Genomic DNA, 26,710 nt, shown 5'->3' with positions numbered 1-26,710 from the left:
ATTCCTGCAGGCTTGATTTCCTGGACAAACTTATTCCTGAGGTTTGCACGTTGATACCCTGCTCATACTGAGCAATGCTTTGCTTCACAAACAATCCCACTGGTATCGCTGAGACTACTCATGATATAATCTACTATTCAGGGCAAGTGAGGGTATTGCCTGCTGGCTCAGGGAAAAGAAATTAGCCAGCGAGCTCAATTTTCCACTCTTAAAACATGTCCAGAAATCCGTGCACAAGGAACTGACTATCACTAAGAAACTAATAAACTATAGTCAGGAGGGCAGAGAGCTCCTACAGCTGTGTCACATTTTGATGGGTCCAATTTTCTGTCTTTATGCCAGCACCTGAAATGGATCCATATCTTGGCTTATGTTCTGACATCAGGTTCCTTCTTGGAACGAGCAAAGCTGTTATTACTTGGTCAGGATAATTTTTTTTTTTTTTGATTCTGTGATCCTAAAAAAGCTGGGACATAAGGTTTAACTGCTGGAGGATTTAGGTAGTCTAGTGGACTGTGAAATGATTTGGATTGCTGCCCTGACTCTCAGCTTTAGCTTGACTAAAAACCAAAGCCTATGTAACCAGTTCAGTAAGATCAAAATAATTTTGCATCCTCGTTATTCTTATCTTCTGAAGGATTTTATTGCCGCGGTGTTTGCTGGGTTTTGCTGACATATTGAAAATGACTTTTCCTGTTCTGGAGCAGTGCAGCACTTTACACAGTAGCAGTTGGTGTTTCCAGTACAAAAATTGAAAAATACCCCTTTGTTCTTTGTAGTCGGGGCCAGTTTTCAGAGGGGATTGAACATGGGCAGTTTTTGTCAGATGTGCAACTGCTGTTTATACTATTAAAATATCGATAGTAGCATTATTAATATGATGCCAGGCAGCTCTTTCTTGAGATTCAGCACACAGTGGCTCTTCAGACTGTTTCCTTATCACAAGCTGGAGAGCCCATCTTTGTGAGGATCAATGGACCGTACTGTTGGCTTCAGTGGGGTTTGATAGCAGACGGTACTTTGAGAGAGACATTCAGCACTTTTTTTTTTATCAGGCACTTAATATTGATGCCATGCCAGTTGTCTTGAGATTAGTACAGAGATCTGCTTCCCCCCGCTCCCCCTCCTCTCGCTGAGCTTGTCTAAACAATGCTGAATACTTCGTTTCTATATATGCGATCACAGTTATTATAAGGCAACTCGATATCATTCCCCCTTTGCTGTGGCTAGAGAGTTGGGAAAAGAAATTAAATGTATGTTAATGGTGGGATAACTTCTGCCTGAAAGTCTTTCCTGCCCAAGTGCAGGGGGGCTGAACCCAATGATCTTGTAAGGTCCCTTCCAGCCCCTGACATCTCTGAACGTCGTGTTGGCATTTGCTGGTTCATCAACTTAAAAACATAGGTTTGATTTTTTTTTTTTTCCCTTTGGAAGAAAGTAAGTCAAAGCAGAACTCTGATAAGATTGTACTATCATCTGTGCCCTTTCAGGAAGAACTTAAAAGCGGTTTCCTTTTAAAGGAAGTCCTATTAATTTGTCATTAATAATTTATTAAACAACGAAGGCTCAAGGATATTGCGGCCATTTCTTTGAAGTGCTGAATGTCTCCAAACTCCGATGAAATTAATGGGAGTCGAGGGCATTCCATAATTTGTAAGGTCAGGCCTGTTATGGAGTTGATACCGCAACACGTCTTGCTTCCTTTTACAGCATCATGTTGCAAGCTTTTCCAAACATTCAATCTAGACTACAAGCTAACAAGTCTCATTAGATAGACATTGCCCCTCCTTGGAGAGCACAGGGCAGACTTGTGTTGTGCAGGGGCTCCCCCCAGAGATGCTAGAAGATCATCTTAATAAGAGAGCCGAATAGCATAGGCATTTTAAGGATCTTCCATTGCTTAAAAATGCCCCAAGTTTTTGTGCATGGGTTGCTGAATCTGCACTGGCACTAACCTTTACAATTCTTACCCTGCTTATAATCAGCATTTTTTTGCTTATGGTGCAGTAGACATGGTTAAATTTCTCCAGCCTCAGTTTAGTTGCTTTGATTCCTTATAGCAATCCAGTGCGGATGAAATACTGATTTCTTTGCCACAAAAGAGTTAAAAAAGAACAGTATTCTGTACCTGATTCAAAAGGAAGATGGATTATCTGGACATGTATGGTATCGGAGGAAGGAGAGGATAAATAACCTGAAAGTAAGAGCCTCGCTGTAAGAGTCCTTTCTAGGTAACTCTTCCCAAATTGTTAACAAAAAAAACTTCCCAGGTTTTCCACTCAGGATAGAGAAGCCACCTGTAAGTCTTTTAAGCTTATCTCTGAAATCAGGTTTTATGGGTACTGTTTGGTTGACAGAGATCTGTACAAAATAGTTCATATTTAAGAACCTCTGCAGGAATATTTTTTCATTTTCTTAGTACCATCACCATGTTACCCAAACACTCTTATCTGAGGTGCGTATAACAGCTATGATCTGCGTTGTCACATAGAAATACTCTATTATGTGTGAGAGGTGCATTAAAAGGGCATAAGCATTACAGGAATATTTGACGTTTTATAGATGCACTGTGTAACAGCATGCAGGATTTCGTGTTCAATTGGGTGCAGTGACATAAAATGATTCACCCCACAGTGCAATCCATCATTTACTTTGGTGGCGTGATTCAGCACTTAGGGAAAATTGAGTCAAACCATTTTTCAACTTTTTCTAGCTCAAAAGCTCAAGGTATAACTTTTGGCTTTGTTCTTAATAACAATACTTAACTGGAACGTACATGATTAGCCATGTATCTTTTATGCATGAGGAAAATTGCCTATCACCTGTTGTGGCCAACCAAGCCAAAAACTTGCATTTTTACTGTTTCTAGTAAGAATATGATTTATACTGTTCTCTTCCAGCTGAGGATCTCAAACTCTTTCTGAACATTAAAGGGCATTGCTCTAATTTATGCTATGGCTCATTTAAATTATCCTGGCAATATAAAGGAGCCTGAAAGCTTCTTTCCTTGATCTGAAAGCAGGTGCAGTTATAATTTACAATTTTGAAAGGTTTTTTTTTGCATTGCCAGAGCAATGTAAGGGGGCCTTGAATGTCCATAAGAAAGCCCTAGTGAATGTAACCTCAAAGGAATCCTTAAAATAAGTGTTGTTGCTCCTTCCCACACTGAATAGGAAAAGCAATTATTATCACCCCATTTTTACAAGAGGACAAATTGAGGCCCAGAGGTTGGCAGTCGCATGCCAGGATAATGGCAGATGAAGGCATAAATAACATGCTGAAGTTCTAAGTGCTGGTTCTCTGCTTTCACCTTTAGACAAAGCCTCCCTCCCATTTCCTTTATACCGTGTGAAATTGTTTACAGTAGAAATGTGCATGAATGCATTTCACCTGGAAGAACAAGAGTAAAGGGCTGAATAAATTCTATTCTTTGATGTTGCGTAGATGAAAGCAAACTGCAAACAGGAGCTGTAGGCCAGGCACAGGTAAAGGTTTGTGTGTATTCCTTTGCCTGCCTCAAGTATCACTATCAGAGTCTGTTATCAGAGCTGTTCATGGTCTGGCCAGAGAGCAGGGATGCATTAGAGGCAGTGTATTCCTTCTTGCCCAGCCTAATGTAGCTGTAAAAGTCGTAGATTAGACTGCTGCAAAATGTGGTTTGTGGCCCAGGGATCTCTCTGACCCTTACCAGAAGCTCAGTAGGCAGCAGCAGTAGGCACAACAGTTGGCCATGTTTGGACAGCAGCGGTAGGCACAACTGCTGCCATGTTTGGACAGTAGTGGTAGGCACAACTGTTGGCCATGTTTGGACAGCAGCGGTAGGCACAATTGCTGCCATGTTTGGACAGCGGTGGTAGGCACAACTGCTGCCATGTTTGGACAGCAGTGGTAGGCACAACTTCTGCCATGTTTAAACAGCAGGAGTACGCACAACTGCTGGCCATATTTAGACAGCAGCAGTAGGCACAACTGTTGGCCATGTTTGGACAGCAGCGGTAGGCACAACTGTTGGCCATGTTTGGACAGCAGCGGTAGGCACAACTGCTGACCATGTTCTGCAAGGATTTGGAGAATTCTTCTGAGTTCCTACCTACTGATCTGCAGCCAAAGTGCCCCATGAATTCCTGGATTCTGCCCTTCTTTCAGGCTCTATTTCCTGTTCTTTGGATCTCCATCAGTCCCACACTAGCCTAATAGGACAAATGGTTACTAGAAATAATAACCTGACTGTCTTATATTTTGAATTCTTCTTCAAGTTTTACCTTGGTGCTGCTGTGAGCCTCATCTGTCCTTATGTCAGCTGAGGTGTACAGGTTTTTGGGGTGAGATCTTGGAATTATATCTCTCAGAAACACAGCACAGCACCCTGAAGGAAGGTGGACTGAAGTGACTTCATGCTCCTTTGCTTCCTAGAAGGCAACACAGAGCTCAGGCAGCCACTCCAGTTTTGCTTATAGTTAGCAGTGTTTCCCAGGATGCCTGCCACCACCCCAATACCCTACGCTGAGACTTGTCAGGATACCTGGGCTGAACTCTCCTGGATCCCGTATGGTGCCAGAATGGCTTACAGATTTACCAGTCAAGGGAGGGAGTGGTAAAATCTTCCCTATTTTTGTGCCTAGGTTTTTAAATATTTTCACAAGACAACACAAAATTACAATGGATGGGAAATGTGCAGAGCAGTCAAATCATTGTACCACAGCAAAATTCTGACTTTAGGTCCTTATTTCTGCTTTCAGAAGTGACATAGATGGATGGTAGAACAAGTCACGTCCCTATTTTGATCAGGTTGAATACTGTTTGCTGTTCATGGCAGCAGTGAGACCTCTTACACATGGGGATGGTGGAAGAAGGATTTATGGAATTGGAAAGTATTAACTTAATAATGAAAGAGCATTTACATGTTTTCTGAGCAAAACATTATCTAAAAAAAAAAAATCTGGCATGGCTGATGAAAGCTTTTCATTTTTTGAGCCCTTTATAATCCTTTCTTTTCTCCTCTCTCTCTCCCTCATCTTGTGATGATGCACACAATGTAAGTTATAGTTCTGTGAGCAACCTAACTTAGGTTTTGTTATAAGTGTGTGTGTCATTTGTGTACGATGATTTTGTAATGTACAAGTGCACGCACCTTTTAAAATAAGTTTGAAAAAAGCCTTAACAAGAGCACCCCTTCCCCACTAATTATTTCAGTGTGAATTGTACATTGATGCAATTGTGTAAAAGCCTGTTTGAAACAAACTGTCCATTAAACACATGGGGCCAATCCTCAATGTGATCTCAGTTTTCACTGCTCCATGGTAGTCAGTGTAGCTACACCTGTTTGAACCCCAAGGGACTGGTTTACACATGTATATCTCCATTGGCTTAAATGAATTTCACTGTTACCAGTCCAATGGGCAGTACTTCTGAAATGTGGTATTGCAACATGTCCTTTTAGGCTGGACATAAGGAAGAATTTCTTTACTGTCTGAGCCCCCAAGGCCTGGAATAAACTCCCTCCAGAGGTGGTGCAGGCACCTACTCTGGACTCTTTTAAGAAATGTTTGGACACTTATCTTGCTGGGATCCTTTGACACTAGCTGACTTCCCGCCCTTGAGACAGGGGGCTGGACTCGATGATCTTCCAAAGTCCCTTCCAGCCCTAATGCCTATGAAATCTATGAAACATTTCATGACATGAAGCCTAAGAAAACGAGTCTGAATCATTTGGCATGTGCAGCCTTTAAACCAATACGTTCTCATACCATTAAGTTTTATATTACAGACTTCTGGAAGCTTAGGCTATATATGGAGAGGTGAGGAGCGGGTGTTTGGCTAGCACCTGGACTGCATAGATATTTAAGACTATAAGTGCCAAATGCTGATAAATCTGTAGCTGCTGGTTTTAGAGCTGATGGTTCTGGGTTCAGTCCTCACGTCAGACAACTCTCCTTGATTTTGGAGGGAGCTCAAGTGGGTTTTAGTTTTCTATTGTTCTTCTTAGTACAGATCAGTTATTGGGGTGTTATGTAAACTATTCTAGGATTCTTTTTAATAAAGAATAAAATCTTTCATGGGTTTTGTTGAACCCTCTATTTCAGGATGCGTGTTTCTATAGATACGGGATGAGCCAAAAATGTTAGAAAGTTATTTTTCATTAAAGCTTCCATTAAGGTTTTGTGGTGGCTGGCACCTTGACTAGCATACTAGAGACTGCAAGCTCAAAGCATGGTTTACTTAGCTTGAGCTACAAAATCAAGGTCTGCATGTCCAGATGTATCTGTGAGATCTGGCTCATATTGACTACTCCATTCTGCCCAGGACGGCTAAAAACTTAATTTGCTCCTCTGCCTACTGCAGTTGTCCTAAGTCTGATTCTGATTTACTGTATATAATCACATTTTTATGCAAGAGATGACCAGGGATCTGGGTTTTCCATTTCCCATGGAAAAACAGAGAAAAATGCGGGTTACCCCCTTTACCCAAGGAAAATGCGGATTTCTGACGTTAGTGGAAACCCCACTGATTTTGCACTTTTCCAAAGAGCTCTTTGCAGGCTGGCAGAGTTCCATGGGTGGGAGCCCAAGCCCACAGCGGGCAGCCCACCCCATGCACGGATCTGGGAGGCAAGGGTTTCCCCTACCTCCCAGGTGTGTATGCAGCGGCAGGGAGCTGCCCTGCTCCCTCCACCTAAGCTTTCAGTGGGCAGGCAGCAGGAAGGGCGAGCTGGGCTCTGTGCTCCACTCTGCTGCAGCAAGTGGTGCCTCTTGCAGGCACCAGCCAGGGCTCGGGTGCTGCTGCAGCAAGCAGGGGGGCTGCGGACCTGGGTCCCTGGCCCCATAGTCCTGGCAGCTGGGGGCCCCCTCCAGCAGGGCTCGAGGGGGCAGGGGGGCTGTGGGTGGGAGCGAGGGGCAGCAGCAGGGCTCCGGGGGGAAGTAAAGGGCACCAGCAAGGCTAGGGGGCTGTAGTGGGGGAGGAGTGAGGGGCACTGGCATGGCCAGGGGGCTGTGGCTTGGGAGTGAGGGGCCTGGACCTGCATTCTGTCAGCTAAGAGGGCAGGGAGAGCTCTGATTTTCCATGATAAAAAACCCAAAATCGTATACCAACATTTATAGGTATTTAGAATTTATCTTATAGTGATTGAGGCATGAGGAAGCGATAGGCTTCCAAACTGCTTTCAAATTGTAAAAATATCAAGAAAACTTGATGTTCAACTGATACCTATATATATAGCGGACTTCCATTTTCATCATGGATTTTGGGGGGGTTTATCAGAGGATTTGTGATTTTTTTTATCAGAAAATTTGTGATTTTCTTATCAGGGAAAATCAGGATCCCTGGAGATGACTGTTTTGGGATCAGGTTGCATGGAACAGGCAACTTTTACACTCTTAGAGGCTCCTGCTCATTTACTCTTCTCCGCTGTTGTAAGACGTAGGCTAGGTACAGACTTTCAAAAGATCTGATGTAGAATCAGTCGAACTTATGCGGTTTTCTGCAAGTGGTATAGTTTAGATCGGTAGCAAACAGAACACATTTGCCCCGGAGGGGGTAGGGTGCGGGGCGCAAATCTTAGACCAGGTTCTGCCATTTTTTAACTAATTTACATGTGCCAAACATTTGTTATGAGTATAGACTGGTTTCCAGTCGCTTATACTGGTAACAGTGTAATGTCTGTACCTAACCTAAATGTACAGTGGATAGATTCGGAGGATTAGAGTCTAATTTACCATTGCATGCCTCCAGAATTAGCCAGAATGTAGCCTTCAAGGTTCAGACTGCCTCGATCGGCATTCAAGACCTTGATTAGATTTGCAAGAGCTGTACCTGCATTCAAATGTTCCATGCGTTTCAGTCTGGCCCCTGTAAAGCCTGTAGCTTTTCTTCAGTTACTTATTTCACAAAAAAAATATGATTCTGTCCTTTGCACCATTCATGCTAATACCACTAATTCACAGTATGTAAAAAAAGAAGCATGTGGTACATATGGTATGTTAGGTAGTGTGAATAAATTCTGCCAAGATGCCCGGAATGAATAATCAAGTAGCTTTGCAGATCTGCGTTTTATTTTGTGCTGCCTGCAACACTGAAGGGGAAATAATTAGCATAATGTCTTCTCCTGATTCCTGAGCAGGACTGTGGAACATTTGTAGGAGGAGATAGGCTAACTCCCTGGGCAGCACTTGCAGGGCTAAAGCAGCTGAACCGTCGAGTCTCAGCTCTCCAGGAAATGGAGATCTGCTCTGTAAGAACAGGCCTCCAGGCCCAGGCCAAGAGGACGTGCTTTTTTATTAGACCCAGAAAGCCAAGAGCACGTAGGCGCACTGGACAAATTCAAGTACAGGTTGTTCATGAGGCTACATGGTTAGAATCTGAGGTCTTTTCCCTGTTTAAATAATATTAGGATGGCAGATTTCGAAGTTTTTTTCTTCTTGCCATGTAGTGCTTTTCTGTAGGTCTCAAATCACAGTTACCAGTTGCATTTAATTTATTCATTCTGGAATCTGATGCATAATTACTGCTATGTCGTTTTGTCAGTCTCTTTTAATTTGAGAAAGGGCGGTGGTTATAAAAACATTCATCTGTATTTAACACAAAGCTGATACTAGGCCAAGTTCAGAAGTAGGGGTATAAGGTGGAATGAAATTAAGATGTAAACTACAGTCTGTTAATTTTTCAGCACAGTGCAAGTCTCCTGTGTACACAGGCTCTCAGGAAATGAGGAATAAAGTGAGTGGAAGGTGTTGATGGACATAGAGGATTAGGTGCAGTTTAGCAGTGATACTGGCTTATAAGTATTGCATGGGATCCTATATTGTAATGCACCTTAAACTGAAATAATTTCCTTCCCGACTTTGGAGGGATCAGGGTTTACCTCATGAAGCGTAAGGTAAATCCAGGTCAAAGTACTTAGGAGAGCCCAGCAGCAGCATCTCTCTCCTTCTAGCTCTCTCTTTAATAATTTAAAGGTAGAGAATGGTTAAAACAGTAAAGAAGGGAGCTCAGGTCAGGAAAAACCCACTAAAACTTGGTGTTCCTCAGCCTTGAAGGCCTTGTTCTCCACTGTTTTGCACATGTGCATAGCATTTGTACCCAGGATGAAATGCACGTAAAATTCATTCATTAAGGTAAATGAATGGGGAATTCTGATTTTGTGGAAGTTCGATCCCAGTTTATGCTCATGCTACACAAGGATGAATGATGGATGGGTAAAAAACTGGCTGATGGGGCGCACCCAGCGAGTAGTGGTGGACGGGTTGTACTCAACCTGGTGAGATGTGAGCAGTGGGGTCCCGCAGGTCTCGATCCTCAGGCCCGCACTGTTTAACATCTTCATCAGCGACTTGGACGAGGGGGTGGAAAGCACGCTGTCCACGTTTGCTGTTGACACTAAGATGTGGGGCAAGATGGACACACTTGAAGGGAGAGAGAGGCTGCAGCTAGATTTAGACAGACTACAAAAGTGGGCAGATGAGAATAGGATGGGGTTCAGCATAGACAAATGCAGGGTGCTGCACCTTGGGAGAAGGAATCCACAGCATACATACAGGCTGGGGAGTTCCCCTCTTGAAAGCACAGAGGCGGAAAGGGATCTCGGAGTCATTATTGACTCCAAGATGAACATGAGCCGCCAATGCCGAACCGCAGCCAGCAAGGCCAGCCAGACCTTGTCATGCATCCAAAGGTGCATCTCAAGCCGGTCCAGAGAGGTGATCCTCCCCATCTATGCGACTTTGGTCAGGCCACAGTTAGAGTACTGCATCCAGTGCGGGGCGCCGCACTTCAAAAGGGATGTGGCCAGCCTGGAGAGGGTTCAGAGGAGGCCACCCGCTTGGTGAGAGGGCAGCAGGACAGGCCCTACGAGGAGAGGCTGAGGGACCTGAACCTGTTCAGCCTCGGCAAGAGGAGGCTGAGGGGGGACCTGGTGGCTGCCTACAAGCTCATCAGGGGAGATCAACAGCAAATAGGCAGAGCCCTTTTCTCCCCAGCACCACCTGGGGTGACGAGGAGCATTGGACATAAGCTGATGGAGAATAGGTTTAGGTTGGAGATCAGAAGGCAATATTTTACAGTTAGGGTGGCCAAAATCTGGAACCAGCTTCCCAGGGAAGTGGTCCTCGTCCCTACCTTGGGCAAATTCAAGAGGAGGTTGGATGATCACCTGTCTGGGGTCTTGTGAGCCCAGCATTCATTCCTGCCTGTGCCAGGGGGTCAGGCTAGATGATCTGTTCAGGACCCTCCTGACCCTAGCTACTATGAAACTATGATGGTATCATATACAAGTGTCGAAAGAATCAGGTCCCGTGTATCCTTCATCTAAATGTAGAACAGTAAATATGTAATTGTTCAAAAGCTTGTGCTTTGGGCAAGGTGTGGAGGGGGTTGGAAAGCATATTTACTAAGGTATGTTCTATATTAATTATGTATTGTGATTCTTCATATTACAGTAGCATTAGAGGTCCTAACCAAGATCTTTTTGTGCTATGAGTTTACATGCACATAATGAGAAGCAAGCCCAGCCCCGAGAACTTATTATCTAAATAGACAAGAGTTTGAAAGGAAGACAGGCGCGGAGCAGTGAAGTGACTTGCTTGAGGTCGGTGTTGGTGACTGGTAGAGCTGGAAACCCAACTCTGAATTTGGGGCTCCCAGACCAGTGCAATTCCTCATAAAAGCGCTCCTTCAAATAAACTTTGGGTAGAAATACCAATACAATTACTAGAAAGTGAGAAATCCTTAATAGTTTTCCCCATTCACATATCAGGAAAATTCTGTTGCAACTGAGGTTAAAAATATTTATTCAAAATTGGGATCCATCGCTATCTATTTTCACTAGGATCATAGCAGACCTAGGGGGGTTATACTTTGAATAGTATTTCCTTCAATTTCTTTCTAGCTCAGATGAGGCAGTCTCTCTTAACTGTAGACCATGGAGTTGCTACAGTGTGACTGGTGGTACCATCAAATCTTAGTAGCAATTGGTTGGTCTTCCATGGACCAATTCTTGGAAGTCGACTTGGGCAGACTTTCCCCTGAATTCGTAATATATCCGAAGGACTAACGGCTCAGTGCAGAACGAGGACACAGGATAGGGCCATCCAAATTAAAGTTTGCTGAATAGTTGAGCTCTTGAATCCAGGATGTTTAGAGAGCATCAAGGACACATCACTCAGCTCTGTTTAGAAGGCACTGCAGCAAGTTTTGAATTTGCCTGGAGTGGCAACATTACAGCTGGATCACTCCTTTAGAAAGTTCACCTTTGTAAAATGTGAGGACACTACAAAGACTTTGTGACCTAAGCAGCTTTTTAGTGGCTGTGACTTGGTGTTTTACATCCATAATGAGAATTGCTTGACAAGTGGCCCTCCTGATCAATGGCAATAGTCAGTTTTCTGCTGCCAGCTGAGAAAGTGAAAAAAAATAAATCTGGCAACTATGCAGCTTTTGTGGTTGTATGACTGCAGTCCCATTTCTCTCTAGTGTTGTAGGAATTCATTTGCAGAAGCGCTCACGTCTCATTATGGGTCTGCTCTGAAGCCCATGGATATCAACTGAAAACTCTCCATTGATTTCGGTTGAGTTTGAATCAGCCAATATACAGTCAGACTGGCACATGGCCCGCAGTGGTTGGTCAATAATTTATGATTTTAACAATGGCCTGTTTTGGACAGGAGTGTCAAACTCACCTCCTGCCCCTGGGCTTCTTGCAGCCTCACGGGGCTCCTTGTGTGCCAGATCTAGCCCAGGGCCCAGGGTGACTTGGGTGGTAGCAGCCAGTGCCCACAACAGCAACTCCAGCTCTTTCCTTGTGCTGCATGGACCATGCTGGGACTGGAGTTACCGACACGGCCATGTGTTCCATGTTGGGAAGGCAGCTCCGGTTCCGGCATTTGGTGGTAACAGAGGGGCTAGCAGCTGAGGAGCCGGAGCTATGGTGGTATCAATGGGCAAAGTGGCCAGAGGATGACTGGGGTTGTATGATCCCTCACTTGTCCCCCTGCTGTCCATCTCCATGTCCACCAGAACCCAAAGGATTCTGCAATAGACCACTTCCCCCAACTTCCTGTGGCATGCCAATAGCCCAGCAGTCTGGATGAAGCAGCTCTGGGCTAGATCCAGTCCTCAGCTGTATGTTTGACACCCCTGGTTTGGAAGAGAGTTTATTTTTTTTTTTTTGCAGTTTACATCACTCATGTTTGTCCCGAGTCTTTTTCACTCGTGTTGAAGTCAGCAGGAGTTGAGAGCACTTAGCCCTTTTCAAGAGACACTTGGCCTCTTGCAGGATTGAACCCCTAATTTTTTTTTTATTGCTATATTTTTAACTCCCAAATGAGATAAATCTACAGGAATCTGATAAAAAAGAAAGCTTCTGGTGTGTCATATCAATACTGAATAAATAGCCGTCTTCCCTACATAGCTACACTGAATGGGATCTAGCATAATGGCTTTACAGCAACCCAGTTCCAGAGACCACTGATGTCAATGCAGAAAAAGATCATTGAAAGAACCTGTGACTGTGAAAGGCAGATGCAAATACAGGTTTCGCTCGCTTTATGCTGTACATGCATTCCTGGAAAACAGCGCGTAAATTGAATTTGCATAAAGGGACCCCACTTTATAATGTAACAAATAGGGATACGTTCCAAGACCTCGACTGTACTGACCCCCAGACCCATTTCTACCACTTTTACAAGACAATTTTGGTACTCACCAACAGCAGACAGTGCACACAAGCACAGGACACTATCATATAATAGGGATGGCAACTACAGAAACACGTGTCGCAGACAATGAGCACGGGGCACAGATCCACAGGGAGACGATATTTTATTGCGCATCACTCCTACAATGCACCGCACAAAACCGCTGACTGCAGGCTTCCAACACACCAATTGCATGAGTGAATTTATCTCACATATAACAAATTTTTGGTATAAAAAGGATCACTGCATAAGAGCAAATTCGCACGTACAGAACCCACGTAAAGCGAGGGAACCTGTACAGCGTATTGGGCTGCTTCTGCAATGACATTTATATACTGTTGCAAGAACACTGTTTGAAACTACTTCTGCAATAGACTGTTCCTGGCAGGCGAGAGCCTCTCCTAATGATTTTAGCTGTCTTGGAGGGCCACAATTTCAGTAATTTCTCAGAAAAAACGTCTACAGGTTCTGTACAGCATGCTGCTGTAGGCATTTAAACATTTTTACGAGAGCAGATTAGTGATGAAACGTGTGGATTCTTAAGCTTCCTTATAAATGCATCATTGCCTTTTAAACCTGTCCCCTCTTCACAATTTTTATAATACTGGCAACGCAATAGAAAAAGCAGCTATTTCAGACGTGTTTAATACAGTTCTGTGAGAGAAGAATTGAGCCAGCATTGTTCTGAACTAATCTGAAATGTAGATTGGAGAGCGGTTTAAACATCCCTTTTGTTCCTGAGCGCTGTAGAAGTCTGCAGGCAGTTCATCATACGGCTACAATAATCTATGCTCATAATGTTACCTCAGATGCACCGGGCTTCAAGCAGATGGCTCAAACACGGCATCTCTGAGGAATACCGATGTAGATGATGTCAGGCAACAATTCTGAATTTGCATACGTGTTGGTGGAGTTCCCTAAACACACATTTTAGCTGGAATCAGAAACTCAATGTAATGAAAAAATACTGGGGAAGGTAGCATCACGGCTCGTCATTTTAGTACTCTTGCATGATGCCAATGAAATTGTTCATTTATTGTACAAGTACGAGAAATACATCAGTGGCACAATCCATATTCACCGGTGTTAAAAGATTATTATATTTTTTAGCTGAGCTTGCTGCTTCACTTAGCTTTTTTTTTTTTTTTTTGAAAACTGGTAAGTTCGATTGAATGTTGTTTTGACAAAAAGAACGGGATGGAAAGATGGAGAGAATTCCTTGAAGTACAGTAGATGTAGATGAAGGACGCTTGTACATTGATACCCAAACTTGTAAAGAGAATTGTAGTTGAAGACACTCTTTGCTTTTTTCCCTTTCTTTTATTGCTACTTTTATTCCACTTCTTTTATCCCTGCTTCCCTCGCATATTCTCCCGAATCCCTCTCTGAACCGGTTTGTTAAATTCACGTACATGACATTTGAAACTCTGGACTAAAGAAGTTCAGTTGATTTGTGAGCAACAATTTCATTTTGAGACTGGGAGCTTAGTGTTTGTGGGTATTTCCACATGGTGTGTGCATGTGTATAATACTTTCATGAATTTCATATTTGAAAAACTACATTTGTAAGTGTAAGGAACCTGTGGGCAAGCACAAGCTAGAGACCTAGCAGCAAAAATATGCACGCCAGTGAACAACAAGAAGCTCCTTTACCTCAGAATAAGCCAGCAGACTCTTACACCCCTTATGGGCCAGCCACTAGAAAGACATGACCACATGCATGTAACCAGTCTATTAAATAAAGCACCTAGCTACCATGACAATGGGAACATAGGAAAACTGGAATACAGGCATCCTTGGACTTACGACACAATTGGTTCCTGAAAACTGCATCTTAAGTCGAAATGTAACTCGGAACCAATTTTCCCATAGGAAACAACGTTATAAATGGGGGATCGGTTCCTGAACCAAGGCCTGATACCCTATTTTCACCAAAAATAACCCAGAATCTTGTACTCAATCAATTATAGATGAGTAACATAGCTACATTAATGTATTTATATTGTAAATAGCAATCATATTGATTTGGAAGGACTTCTTTGAGGTGACTTTGCTGGACTTGTTGAAGGGCTCTTGGCTGGAGTCATCTCAGCAGTCTTGGCTGCAGGTTTTTCTGGAGTCTTGTCTGCTTGCTTAAAGAAAGTGTCCAAGGAAGTTTGGACAGATGTTCTCCAGGGCGATTCAGCAAACTTGTTCCCCGGTGTGGCATCGTGTCGGACTAAGTGTTGTAAAGTCAAAACTGATGTCAGAAAGTTGAAACAGGGCGTCAGTTTATAAACGTTGTAAGTGTGAAACGTAACACGAAACGTTGTAAGTCACATCAGATACACGTGGATGTCCATTACATAGTGCTGGCATGGGGGAGCCATAACAATACATAAGCGTTACCATTTGTTTAAAATGGATTAAAAGAGGCACACCGAGGAGACTATGCCATTTGCAGTATTCATGAGGCTGGCCATGTAAAAAGTCTTATTCCCTGGCAGAAGCCTGGCAGCCATAAGCTGGAACCCGTGTGATCAGGCACAGTGCCATCATGTCAGATGGTCATGAGCATAAAGACCATGTGCCTCAGGTGTGAGTGTCACAGATAGGATTCCCAGCAAGGAGGGTCCATATGCTTGCTCATCTTAATTCTGTTGCCCTTTGTTTACAGCACTCTTCTATTACTAATCCAGTTTTGGGTTAGACTACATTTCAGCAATAAAGAACAGCTTTCTCATTTATCTAGTGCAATGGTTCTCAACCCTTTTAGATCAAAGCACCTTTCATTAGATTCAAGGCACCCTTCAGAAAATGCCAGATCTTAGCTTTCACTCGTTTTTTTGATTACAGAAAAATGATAGGCAAATTCTTCTGCTGCGAAGAAGTCAGCAAGACCATAACAGGTCAGAATATTTGTGACACTGTGGATTCCTATTTATAATTGCTGAGTGTATCTTGTGACCCAGGTGTATTTGTTTGTACATCTAAGGCCGTGTGTAGACAAAACGAGAGGCGTGTGTGCATGACACTTTAAAGCGGGTTAAAAGCTTTTGCACTGTTTTAACGGTATCGGTGTTTGCACGCCTCGGCAGCACATTGCACATTAATACCAGCCACTGTAGGAAATTCAGTGGTGTAATGCACCTTAAATGACTTTGGGCTCCTTCAAGGAGTTTTAGTTTGCTGCCCCCACAGCTGCGGAGCGAAGCACCGGGCTCTGAGCAGCTCCACGGCTCTGCAGGAAGCCCTGCGGGCAGCCTGGCAGCAGCCCGGGAAAGCAGCTTTACCCAAGAAAAGCAGTGAGCCTGATCTCCTTGCCCCCCACCCCGAGCCTGCCTGCCTGAGCTGCGTGGAGGCCTGGTGCATTCCTCCATGGCTGCACTGTGCCCCGGGACCGCCGAAGCTGGGTGACTGTGGACGGGTGCTGTCTTGTGGGACCGCTGCTGCTGCGGAGGGAAGCACCAGCCCCCCGCGCAGCCCAGGGAATGCTCTGCTCGTCAGCAACTTGCCCTCCCCTTCCTGCCAGAGAGCCGGGTAAGGTGTGTGCACAACATGGGGGTTTATTAATCAGCCCTAAATTGAAGCGGTGTTTTTTAAAACCCACCACTTCAATTTAGGGCCCCCGTTTTGTCTACACATGCCCTAACAGTGCAAATATTGCACAGCACCCTGGTGGAGATTCATCAGTCTAGTGGGACCTCTTGGCCGTTTGCACCAGATGGGTTGGTGTAATGGGTCAGGGGAAGGTTTTAGAGCGCACACATCCCTCCTCCCCTTCATTTTATGTATCAGAGGCTTCATGAGTCTGTTTTTTTTCTTTGCATGGAAAGTCCCTGTAGGATCTGTGAAAACAAGGCTCTGGCACCAGGGTATATTCACATGTGTGGCAGACTGCAAATTCATGTGCAGTGACTCTGCACACTTCTTGTGGAAAGCTTTGCTTGAGCTGGTATAACATGCTGAGGTTTCTGGATCCAAGGAAGAGCAAGGCACCGGAGGTTGTCTCCCTAGCTGTGCTCTGACAGCAACTCCTCTTCCTTTCCCTTGATTTACTCAATGACTACGGGTCACTGCATTTCACCAATGGCTCCAACAGTGCTCTTGCCTTAGCCGAGATGTTTTAAGTAAATAGTTTTGATGCTGTATCTTATTTTGTGTCTTAAACTCCTTTTTACACTTGTAATGTTGATGTCTGTTAAATAGAGAAGGGGCCGATACCCCTGGAATGCGTAGGGTGGTGCCAGGTTGTGCTCTCCTCTTGGAGCTGAAACAGTTGCACAGGCATCCAATTATTTAGTACAAAGCCTTGATAATCTAGTTTTCTTACTCACCTCACACAACTGAGAGCGATGACCTTTCTTTCCATACTAATGCAGAAAACTATGGCAAATATCTTACCTTTGTTGTTACTTCCTTTGATGTTAGAATTATTAACAACAGAATCAGTGTGGGTTATTGAGTATAATAAATGATTTACTTTTAGTATTCCCTCCATCCCAAAGACCATTGCAAGGTGCATATATGCGCATCTATTTGTCAATCCATCCAGTGTCGCCACTTCTGGGCAACTGATTAGCCGCCTAAGGCAAAACTGTGTAACACTTTAATTTACAATCCAAGGGGATATTAAGTAGGTACCAAAATTATTTTTTAAGGAACATCCTTTACTCTTGCTTAATTATGGTATCTTTAATGATGGTGAAGACCTTGAAAATAAGTCTTATATGAAAAAGTTTACCAAGAGTAATACTGAGTACCCCTCAGGCTAGAGAACTGTTTTTGTGTGGACTTAAAATCAGCAGCCCCTCACGCTGGATTATCTTTATCTTCCTGTAGCTGTTTCCCTATAATAACTTGACTCCTTGAGTCATCCTCGTCTGCAGTTTGCACACAGAGGGCGCATCCAGAAGAGTGCGGTTTGGCACTGCAAACACCTTTGCAGCGCCACATACTGCACAGTCCAGTGTTCTCTGTGTTTCAGGGGCATGCTACCCAAGTGTGCACTGCACCATTTTTTTCCCCAGGGGTTTTTTTGACCCCTGGATATTTAGGGGTCAAAAAAAAAAACCCCGCCAAAAAAAAAAAAGTGGTGCAGCGCACAGGCGAGCAATACATGCTGCTGAAAAGCAGAGTCGGGCCGCCAGGAGCTGTGTTGCAGCTGCCGGCCAGGCTCCACGTTGCAGAATCGGCACAGCTGCAGCCCTGGGAGGACCCCAGGTAAGGCTGATGGGGCCAGCCTCCCCTACCCCATCCAGGGCAACTTGCTGGCTGCTAAAGCCTGTGTGGCACGGGCATTCCCTGGGGAAAGGTAACTGCGGTGCAAGGTGTGCCACTGCTACTTGTCCCCGGGGAACTAAATGTCCACGCACATCTGGATGTGCCCATGCTGGCTCCTGTCCTCTGACCTCCCAGGAAGAGCTTTTGGAACACACACAGTTAGGGGTCCCCCAGCACAGATCAGATCACAGGATCATAGCTTTTCATAGATGTTAGGGTCGGAAGGGACCTCAATAGATCATCGAGTCCGACCCCCCAGTACCAGATTTATGAGATGCCAGCTCAAACTGGGTCTAATTGTGGCTATTAAGATATTATGGTAGTGGAGCAGGGACTGTCATTTTTCTACATGTTTTACTGCATATAGCCCATTAAAGCCTTCCCTGTTTTGAGGTGAGGTCTCTAGACTACACTGGTAATAATGTCAAATGTACAGTGTAAAGAGTGCACAGTCCAGTAGCCCTTTCATTAAAATGTCTTGTATCTCAATAATTGACATGAACCTCAAGTCTGCAAGAAAAATTCTGCATCCATACACCGCTGTGCGCTCTTATGACTGTTTGGCCTTTGTTGGGTTTCTGCTTTGACACAGCCAGTGTCATTAATTGATCTTGGCTTTACTTTTGTTTATGTTGTTTATAGTCAGTCACTTTAAAGAAAGGAGAAACCAATAACCATCTGTTACTGACTGAGCAGTGCAGAGTGGTCCTCTTGTATCCTGTTGTAGTTTGAGTGTCACATCCCTTTTTGTAATTTTTATTGACAGCGACACTTTTTTATTAGATTCTTGGAATTTTCCCAGGGGTAATTGTGTCCCCTGTATAAAAAGGTTTGATCTGAGAATGAGACTGCAAAAGAAAGCTGCTAAATCCAATGTATCGTTGTAACGGCACGGTTGTTTTCAGAAATTGATAGCCATCGTGCAAAAGATTGAAAATATACCATAAGCAGCAGCAACATTTAAGTTAATGATACACTAGATAACTATGGTTTCTATAATACTATGGATGAAGAGATGCTTTGAACATAAGCAAATATAGGAAGGTCAAGAATATATTGAAATATATGAAGGTCAAGAATATATATTGAATATATTGAAATTTTGGCTTCATCTTCTAGCATAATTATTGAAACCAAATGTTTATTGTTTTTATGTATTTTGTCCAGAGCGTGAGGACATTTTCTATCATGGTTGAGAGATTTTTACACTTTGGTTATAAACTCTGGTGCAATTCTAATTAGTTTCACGACTAATAAGGGAATACACGGTCTTTTGATTAAGCCACTGTTTAAGACCTAAGAAGTGTTATTTTCTGGCTCTGCCACACATTTTGTTTTTTAATTTAGAGAAATCTCTTAAACTCCAAACTTCAAATCTGAGTGGCAAAATATCTACTTCTAGCTCTATGTATTGACAGCTAAATAAGTGGCCCAATTCTTAGATCTGCTGGGTAGTCTCACATCACATTGAAGTAAGGCTTCATCAGTGAAAAGGGGATGGAGTGCACCCTCAGTAGGTTTGTAGATGACACCAAGCTGGGGAGAGTAGTAGATACACTGGAGGGTAGGGTTAGGATTCAGAGAGACCTAGACAAATTGGAGGAACGGACCAAAAGAAATCTCATGAGGTTCAATAAGGACAACTGCAGAGTCCTTCCATGCAAATTGCTCCATCCTGTACTTAGGATGGAATAATCCCATGCACCGTCACAGGTTGGGGAGCCAGTGGCTAAGCAGCAGCTCTGCAGAAAAGGACCTGAGGACAATAAGCTGAATGTGAGCCAACTGTGTGCCCTTGTGAAGAAGGCTAATGGCATACTTGGTTGCACTGGTAGGAGTGTTGCCAGCAGATTGAGGGAAGTTATTATTCCCCTCTGCACTGATGAGGCCACTTCTGGAGTACCGTGTCCAGTTTTGGGCCCCCCACTACAGAAAGGATGTGGACAATTTGGAGAGAGTCCAGCACAAGGCAAAGAAAAATGGTTCGGGGGCTGGGGCACATGGCTTATGAGGAGATGCTGAGGGAACTGGGCTTATTTTGTCTGGAGAAGGGAAGACTGGGAGGGATTTAATAGCAGCCTTCAACTACTGTGTCCAAGAGCTGTGTGCATGGTCACAAAGAGATTGGAGCTAAATTGTTCTCAGTGGTGGCAGATGACAGAACAAGGAGAAGTGGTCTCCAGTTGCAGCTAGGGAAGTTTTGGTTAGAGATTAGAAAAAAAAAACCTCATGAGAAGAGTAGTGAAGCACTGGAACAGGTTACTCAGAGAGGTTGTGGAGTCTCCATCCTTGGAAGTTTTTAAGACCCAGCTAGACAAAGCCTTTCTTGGATGGGATGATCTAATTGGGGATGGTCCTGCTTTGAGAAGGGGCATTGGATGAGATGACCTCCTGAGGTCCCTTCCAACCCTCATTTTCTATGATTCTGTGAACATGACCCAGAGAATCTCAGTCTTTTTTGAAATCAGGACAGTTTCATTTAGGAGCCATCAGGTTTGAACATCTTGGTTATTACACTTCTGTGCTTGGATTTCCTATCTATAAAGTCAATATTATTGGTATTGCGGTAGTCATTAGGAGCTTCAATTATGGACAGAGGCCCTACTGTGTATGATAGTAAGACAGTCCATGCACCAAAGAGCTTAGAATACAAATGAGAAAGCTCCCCGTTTTCAGAGGGATGCTTTAAGACTAATTTTTTTAGTGCCTGTGATGCATATAGGTATTGCAATGGAGGTGTCATACATATACATCCCTATCACCACAGTATCTTGAATGATTTTGGTAAGAGGTAGGGCTGTACTGCACCCCACAGTTTAAGGCATAGTCAAACCAAAAGTTATATATTTTTCTTTTCACCCTTTATGGCAATACATATCAGTTTTTTTTACTGACTGTGTTATTCCAGATAGCAGAAGATTTTTACCAAGATGATTGTCTATCTGATGAGCGCTGAATTTTCGGGACTGATGAACTGGCTGAGCACCATTACCATTATGGCTTTAAGGAGAAACAAATCATCCAGATTCCTGAACCCTACCCCCAAATTTTAGTGCAGTTAAAGGAAAACTGGAGCACTCTTGTCTAGACTTGTACAGTACATGCTTTTCCAGAGGGGCACGATATTGCCTTTCCTTCAGGATTTCTCCCCATCTTCAGTGGCACATAGCCAATCTCTAGTGATATGATATCTACTGCCATCTTTGTGACTCCCTGATAAAGAGCTTTGATTGCTTCTACACAGATGGCTTTTGCAGACAGTGATTTATAGAAACTGTTGTGCTCCACATGTTCCACAAGACAAAATACACGACAAATAAATCCTTTGTATCCAGAAACCAAAGCCAACAGCAACAAAGATACTTGTGTCTGTTATCTAAAGGCAGCCCAAGAAACTATAGCAACCCTACCCAAGAAAACCAAAGCATTTTCTATAAGGATACAAAGGCAGAAACAGCACATAATGGAAATTCAAGTGATAGCCCATTGCAAACTTAGTCTTTTTTATTTCTACCTTTAAGGAGATTACAGTCCCAATACCGTCAAAGGCATACACACTTGTTAAGCTTGATTCACATGAATAATCTCTTTGGCTGCAGTTGGACTATATATGTGTTTTTGTACACATGTACAGTCAAGTGCATTCTCAGGGTTGGGGCCAAAATTATGAAGAAAAGTGGGACACACTTTTGAGATTTCTCTCTTAATTGCAATCTAGCTGTTGTAGTTTGGAATTTAAAAAAGGTTAGTTAACAGTATTTCTGTGTATACAGGTGTACGTTACGTGCTAAGAGATGCTATGGGTACCTCTCTCCATTGAAACATAGCAACAAGATACAGAGAAATATAAATCGGGGCCTATTAATACTAACTGTATTACCAGAGTGTTTAGCTGCACAAAAGAATGGCAAAGTTTTGGCTTTTCACCAGATGTTGCAAATCTGCAGAGAGAACCAGGTTCATTATGATACAGGTGTACGTTACGTGCTAAGAGATGCTATGGGTACCTCTCTCCATTGAAACATAGCAACAAGATACAGAGAAATATAAATCGGGGCCTATTAATACTAACTGTATTACCAGAGTGTTTAGCTGCACAAAAGAATGGCAAAGTTTTGGCTTTTCACCAGATGTTGCAAATCTGCAGAGAGACCCAGGTTCATTATGCCAGCCACAGTGGGGCATGTGTGCCTCGTTAACACCACCTGAGCAGGAGGGTGGTCGAGTAGCCCTAAAGGAAAACTGGAGAGGTTCATGCTTGTTGTGGCCCAGAAAGGAGAATTTTAGGTTACAGCTTGATGATCTTAACTTGAACTGCTCACGGTGATACGTTCAAAGGTAAGCGTAGCCTTTTTGGGGAGCAGTTAAGAGCTCAGGCACTTGCAAGTCAAATAGCATGAGACAGTATTTGGCAAGCGACATGCTGCATTTTTATATCCTATTTTAAGACCTCTAATGCAATAACCCTATGGTGGATAGGATGGGTATAGGAAGCAGTTCAACTGTTATGAGGAAGGACAGTCTTTATTGTTTGGTAGTTCACCGTTGCCTCTTCCCTCTCAAAGTTTGAGACCACTCTTGGGTAGAAAATAAGGAAAAGTGCAGTATTTTTAAGGTAAAAATGACACACAGGTATGTAGAATAAGCATAATTTGGGAAGCTGGAGAGTGACTGTTACTTGGAGAAGAATATTTAATCATACTACTCATCATCACTACCTCCTTAGTTCATGCACTGTTGTCTAAGAAACCTCATTCTTACTTTTGTGCTTTTGTGCATGGCTTCAAATTTGTAAGATTAAATCTGGACATCTGATTCATTTACACTAGCAACTAGGTAATGAACATCTGAAAGTAATGCATTTTGTTTATCATTTGTTGAATTTATTTCAGAAATGTAAAAGTCCTGGTAGTTTCTTGATATGCAGAGAGGAGTGGCAATTTGTTAACAGAGTCCCTTCCCCTTGAATTGTGCATTGAGCAGTGCAGTACTTATATTCTTCATTGTTTCCCTTCTGCTCAGAGGAGGCAATGTTTTGATGATGCTTGTATGAAGCAAAATGACCTTTGAGAATCGCTTAGTAATTACTTGGGATGCAAGGCACTGAATTAATGTACAAAATATTGTAATGAACTAGATAACATTAAATTACATAATTATATTCTTGTCCTGTCTTGGGTAGGTTCTGAACTATTTTCCTGTGTTTCATAGGCTCTGTGTTGCAAACAGAGGCTTGTCTGTGATTTATGCTGGACTATCTGAGTTCTGGCCTCAGCATTTCCATGAAATCTTGGGTGTCCATAGTATGGAGCATTGCCAAAGCCATGCAGTGATAGATGGCAGAGGATAATTCATCTGTTGAAGCTTTCAAAAGTATTTATATTGAGTTTTGTTTCTCTGTTTTGTTCTAGTTTAACATTTTCTTTTGTTCTTTCCTTTTTAAGCTCAACAGAATTCACCAAAAATCCATGAAGGCTGGTGGGCGTATAAGGAGGTGGTCCAGGGAAGCTTTGTTCCAGGTAAGCACGGCTTTAAAAATCCAAGCTTTTAATAAATCATTTTGCTCTGATAGTGGCACCATTTTGTCCGTGTATTATAGGGGGTGAATATACATATGTAAACGCTGATACATTACAAAAAATAGCATGAAGCTTTTGTTGGCACATTAGCTGAAGACCCTGGCTGTCTTTTTTCTAATAGGTGGTGTACAGTTATCGGTGAGACTCTTGCTATCACTTAGTGTTGAGTGGTCTTCTGCTAATTTTTTAAAATGTGCACCTAGATTGACTTGTCGTTCAGTTGTGAAAAAAGCAGGTGAAGGGTGGGGGGCATCTCACAGTAGGTGGCCAGCAAGGCAGGTTCCTACAAATAGTGAACCAACAAGGGAACAACAACAAAACCCAAACCTAACATGCAAGCTCCCAATTATTTTTCTTCACATAACAAGGAACAATGGGGAAAGTGCTCCATTATCTACGTTCCTTAACTGAGATAAGGCAGCCTCACTAGGGATTTATATTACAGGCTGTCCTCGGACGTATGACACAATTGGTTCCTGAAAACCACGTCTTAAGTCAAAACTTTCTAACTCAGAACCAGTTTTCTCAGAAGAAACAGTGTTATAAATGGGGGATTGGTTCTTGAACCAAGGCCCGATACCCTATTTTCACCAAAAATACCCCAGAATTTTGTACTCGATCAATTATAGGTGAGTAATACAGCTACATTTAATGTATTTATATTGTAAATAGCAATCATATTGATTTGGAAGGACTTCTTTGAGGCGACTGCTGGACTTTTTGAAGGGCTCTTGGTTGGGGTGTTGAAGGGTTCTTGGCTGGAGTCCTCTCAGGAGTCTTGGCTGCAGGTTTTTCTGGAGTCTTGTCTGCTTGCTTAAAGAAAGCGTCCAAGGAAATTTGGACAGATGTTCTCCAGGGAGATGGGTGACACAGCGAACTTGTTAACTGGCATAGCATTGCATCGGATCAAGTGTTGTAAAGTCTAAATTGACGTCAGAAAGTTGAAACGGGATGTCCATTTATAAACGTTGTAAGTGCGAAACACTGTAAGTCGAGGACTGCCTGTATTGTTACTGAATGGGAGCGTATGCTCGACTAGCCATATCTAGTTATACAGATCTCCTCAAATGGATGCTCTCCAGGATGCTGGGCTGGGAGTCTGCAAGCTTCCCTTGGTCTGAATAAGCGGCATGGCTTTCTCTTGGCCTCTTGAGCAAGTTTCTGGTACACAAGCTCTTTGTCTGTTATCTTCCATGAAAATAGGACCTCTTAGCCTGGTTGTCCCCAGGCTTCTCAGTAGCTTAATTGCATCCTTTCCAAGACATCCGACCTTGTAGGATGTGCTAGGTTTAACAGACAAACAATGCTAACTTTGAACGGGTTTCAAAACCCCACCACTCTTTAGCTGGCCCAAGAAACAAACTTATGTAGACAAAACGACCCACACACCTCCCCAAATTTCCTTGCCACACTTGAATATTCTTTGGGCTTTGGCCAAAACCTCCTAAGGACTTGAGGATTCCCCTTCCGTATATGATTTCTGTTAAATGATCAAGTTTCTCTCTTCTGCAGCATGTCTCCTACTTCTCTGGTTTGTTATACAGTTAAATTGGATTCCTCTTCTGCAAATGAATGCTCTTCTGTATTTTTTTTCCACTGACTAAAGTTCCTGTTTCCCCCTTAGTTCTCCAAAGTCCCTTCAGCTTCCCTGCCCTATCCTCCCTTTCCATTTTACACAAACCATTTTTGCTGGACTAGTGTACCTAGGCTGTAGCCATTTCACTGTCCTAAAGTGCTCTTCCTCGAATGAGAGCTGTTGCGGTTCAGTGACCCTCCACTATGAAACTTCCCAGATGGCACGTGATTATTTAAACAGCAATACAACAACTCTGTAATCTGGAAGTTGTAATCTATATGTAGACACATTCCCCAACTTGTCAGACCAGATGTCACCCAGACACAAAACACAGCAGTTGAAATAGGATAAAACTTTTGCAGAGACCCATATGCTAAGACACTGGGAGTAACTTAAACTGAATGGTGAGGTTAATTTTTCTTCCTGTTACCTCTTGTTCATTATGAAAGTGCTTTGAGACTGTTCATTGAGGGAGACGTGTGTGAGATTTGGTGAAAAAGCAGAATGGAAACTACGGGATGCATTTATGTATTCTGTTAAATGTGAACTGTTGGGCCAAACAGCCTGGGGAAACTGCCCGTGCCTACTTTGAAAGAGTGAGAACTCCCTGTAATGATGGGAAGAATCCAATACAATAGTCTGAAATAGGTGCTCTAGTTACTAGCTCAGTAGGACTGGAGAATTAATAGTGATGTAGGGCAGATCAGGTAGGGATGATAAATATGGCAAGTTCCACCACCTTAGACAGTCAGTTTGGTTGAAGGCATATAGCACTAGTTCTCAACCTTTTTTAGACTTGAGGCACTGTTTGGAAATTGTCAGCTCTTTGTTTTCACTTGTTTTTGACTCTGAAAAGATATAAGAGCAGTTTTGAGATGCAGAGAACTCAGAAAGATCACAGCAGGCCAGGGTGTTTTTAGTCTATGTATTCCTGTTTGAAATGTGTGGATTTATCTTGCAGTCATGTTTGCATATCTGACAGTGCACCCCTTAAAAAGCTCTCAAAGCACCCTGATATTTAATATATGGTAAAATGCTAGCTGTTATTGTTACTGCTAATAGGATATTTTTTTCTAAGCTTTAGAACAATTATTTTAAGTGACCAAAATGTGCATCCCTTCCCTTCTTTCAGGACATCAGTGTGTAGATAAGCCAATGCTTTATATTATGAATGTAACATGAATAATTCTGCATGGGCTTTATTTCCTTGGCTGTCTAGAAAATAGCACATTCAGTTTTGTGCAAGCTTTCACAAGAATTTCCAAATTTGGTCTCATGTCATATTATGCCATTGTTACCAGGTCACCTGTGATTTGGTGATAAGATTAGAAAAGACACACCCCAGATGCTGCTAAATTATTTTGACATGAGGCTATGGCACAAATGAGATGAAGATTAAGATAGGGGATTTGGGAATGGAAAAATGTGTGTTATAAAGAGCTGTGCCCATGGTCATAAAAACATGATTACGTGCTGATACGGTTTGAAGCAGGTTCTTGGATTTATTTGAAATTGCTTTTGGACTGTCAAGGACATTGAAGTGTATTATTCTGCGTGCTTAGTTGCTCAGGTCAGTAATGGAAAACAGTCTGGAAGATATAACAACC

At 42.9% G+C, this 26,710-nt stretch overlaps 1 protein-coding gene across 1 annotated transcript in view; it reads left to right on the top strand.

Moving 5' to 3' along the window:
• Positions 1 to 26,710, top strand: part of CA10 (carbonic anhydrase 10) — a 354,499-nt gene that overhangs the window by 40,538 nt on the left and 287,251 nt on the right. Inside the window, exon 2 of the mRNA XM_006019771.3 lies at positions 23,393 to 23,467. Coding sequence (XP_006019833.1) covers positions 23,393 to 23,467 — 75 coding nt within the window. The remainder of the gene's footprint in view (positions 1 to 23,392; positions 23,468 to 26,710) is intronic.

The sequence above is a fragment of the Alligator sinensis genome, unplaced genomic scaffold (assembly GCF_000455745.1).
Source record: "Alligator sinensis unplaced genomic scaffold, ASM45574v1 scaffold876_1, whole genome shotgun sequence".
Taxonomy (NCBI): Eukaryota; Metazoa; Chordata; order Crocodylia; family Alligatoridae; genus Alligator; species Alligator sinensis.
Note: the sequence above shows the minus strand (reverse complement) of the source record. Positions and strands in the feature narration are given on the sequence as shown.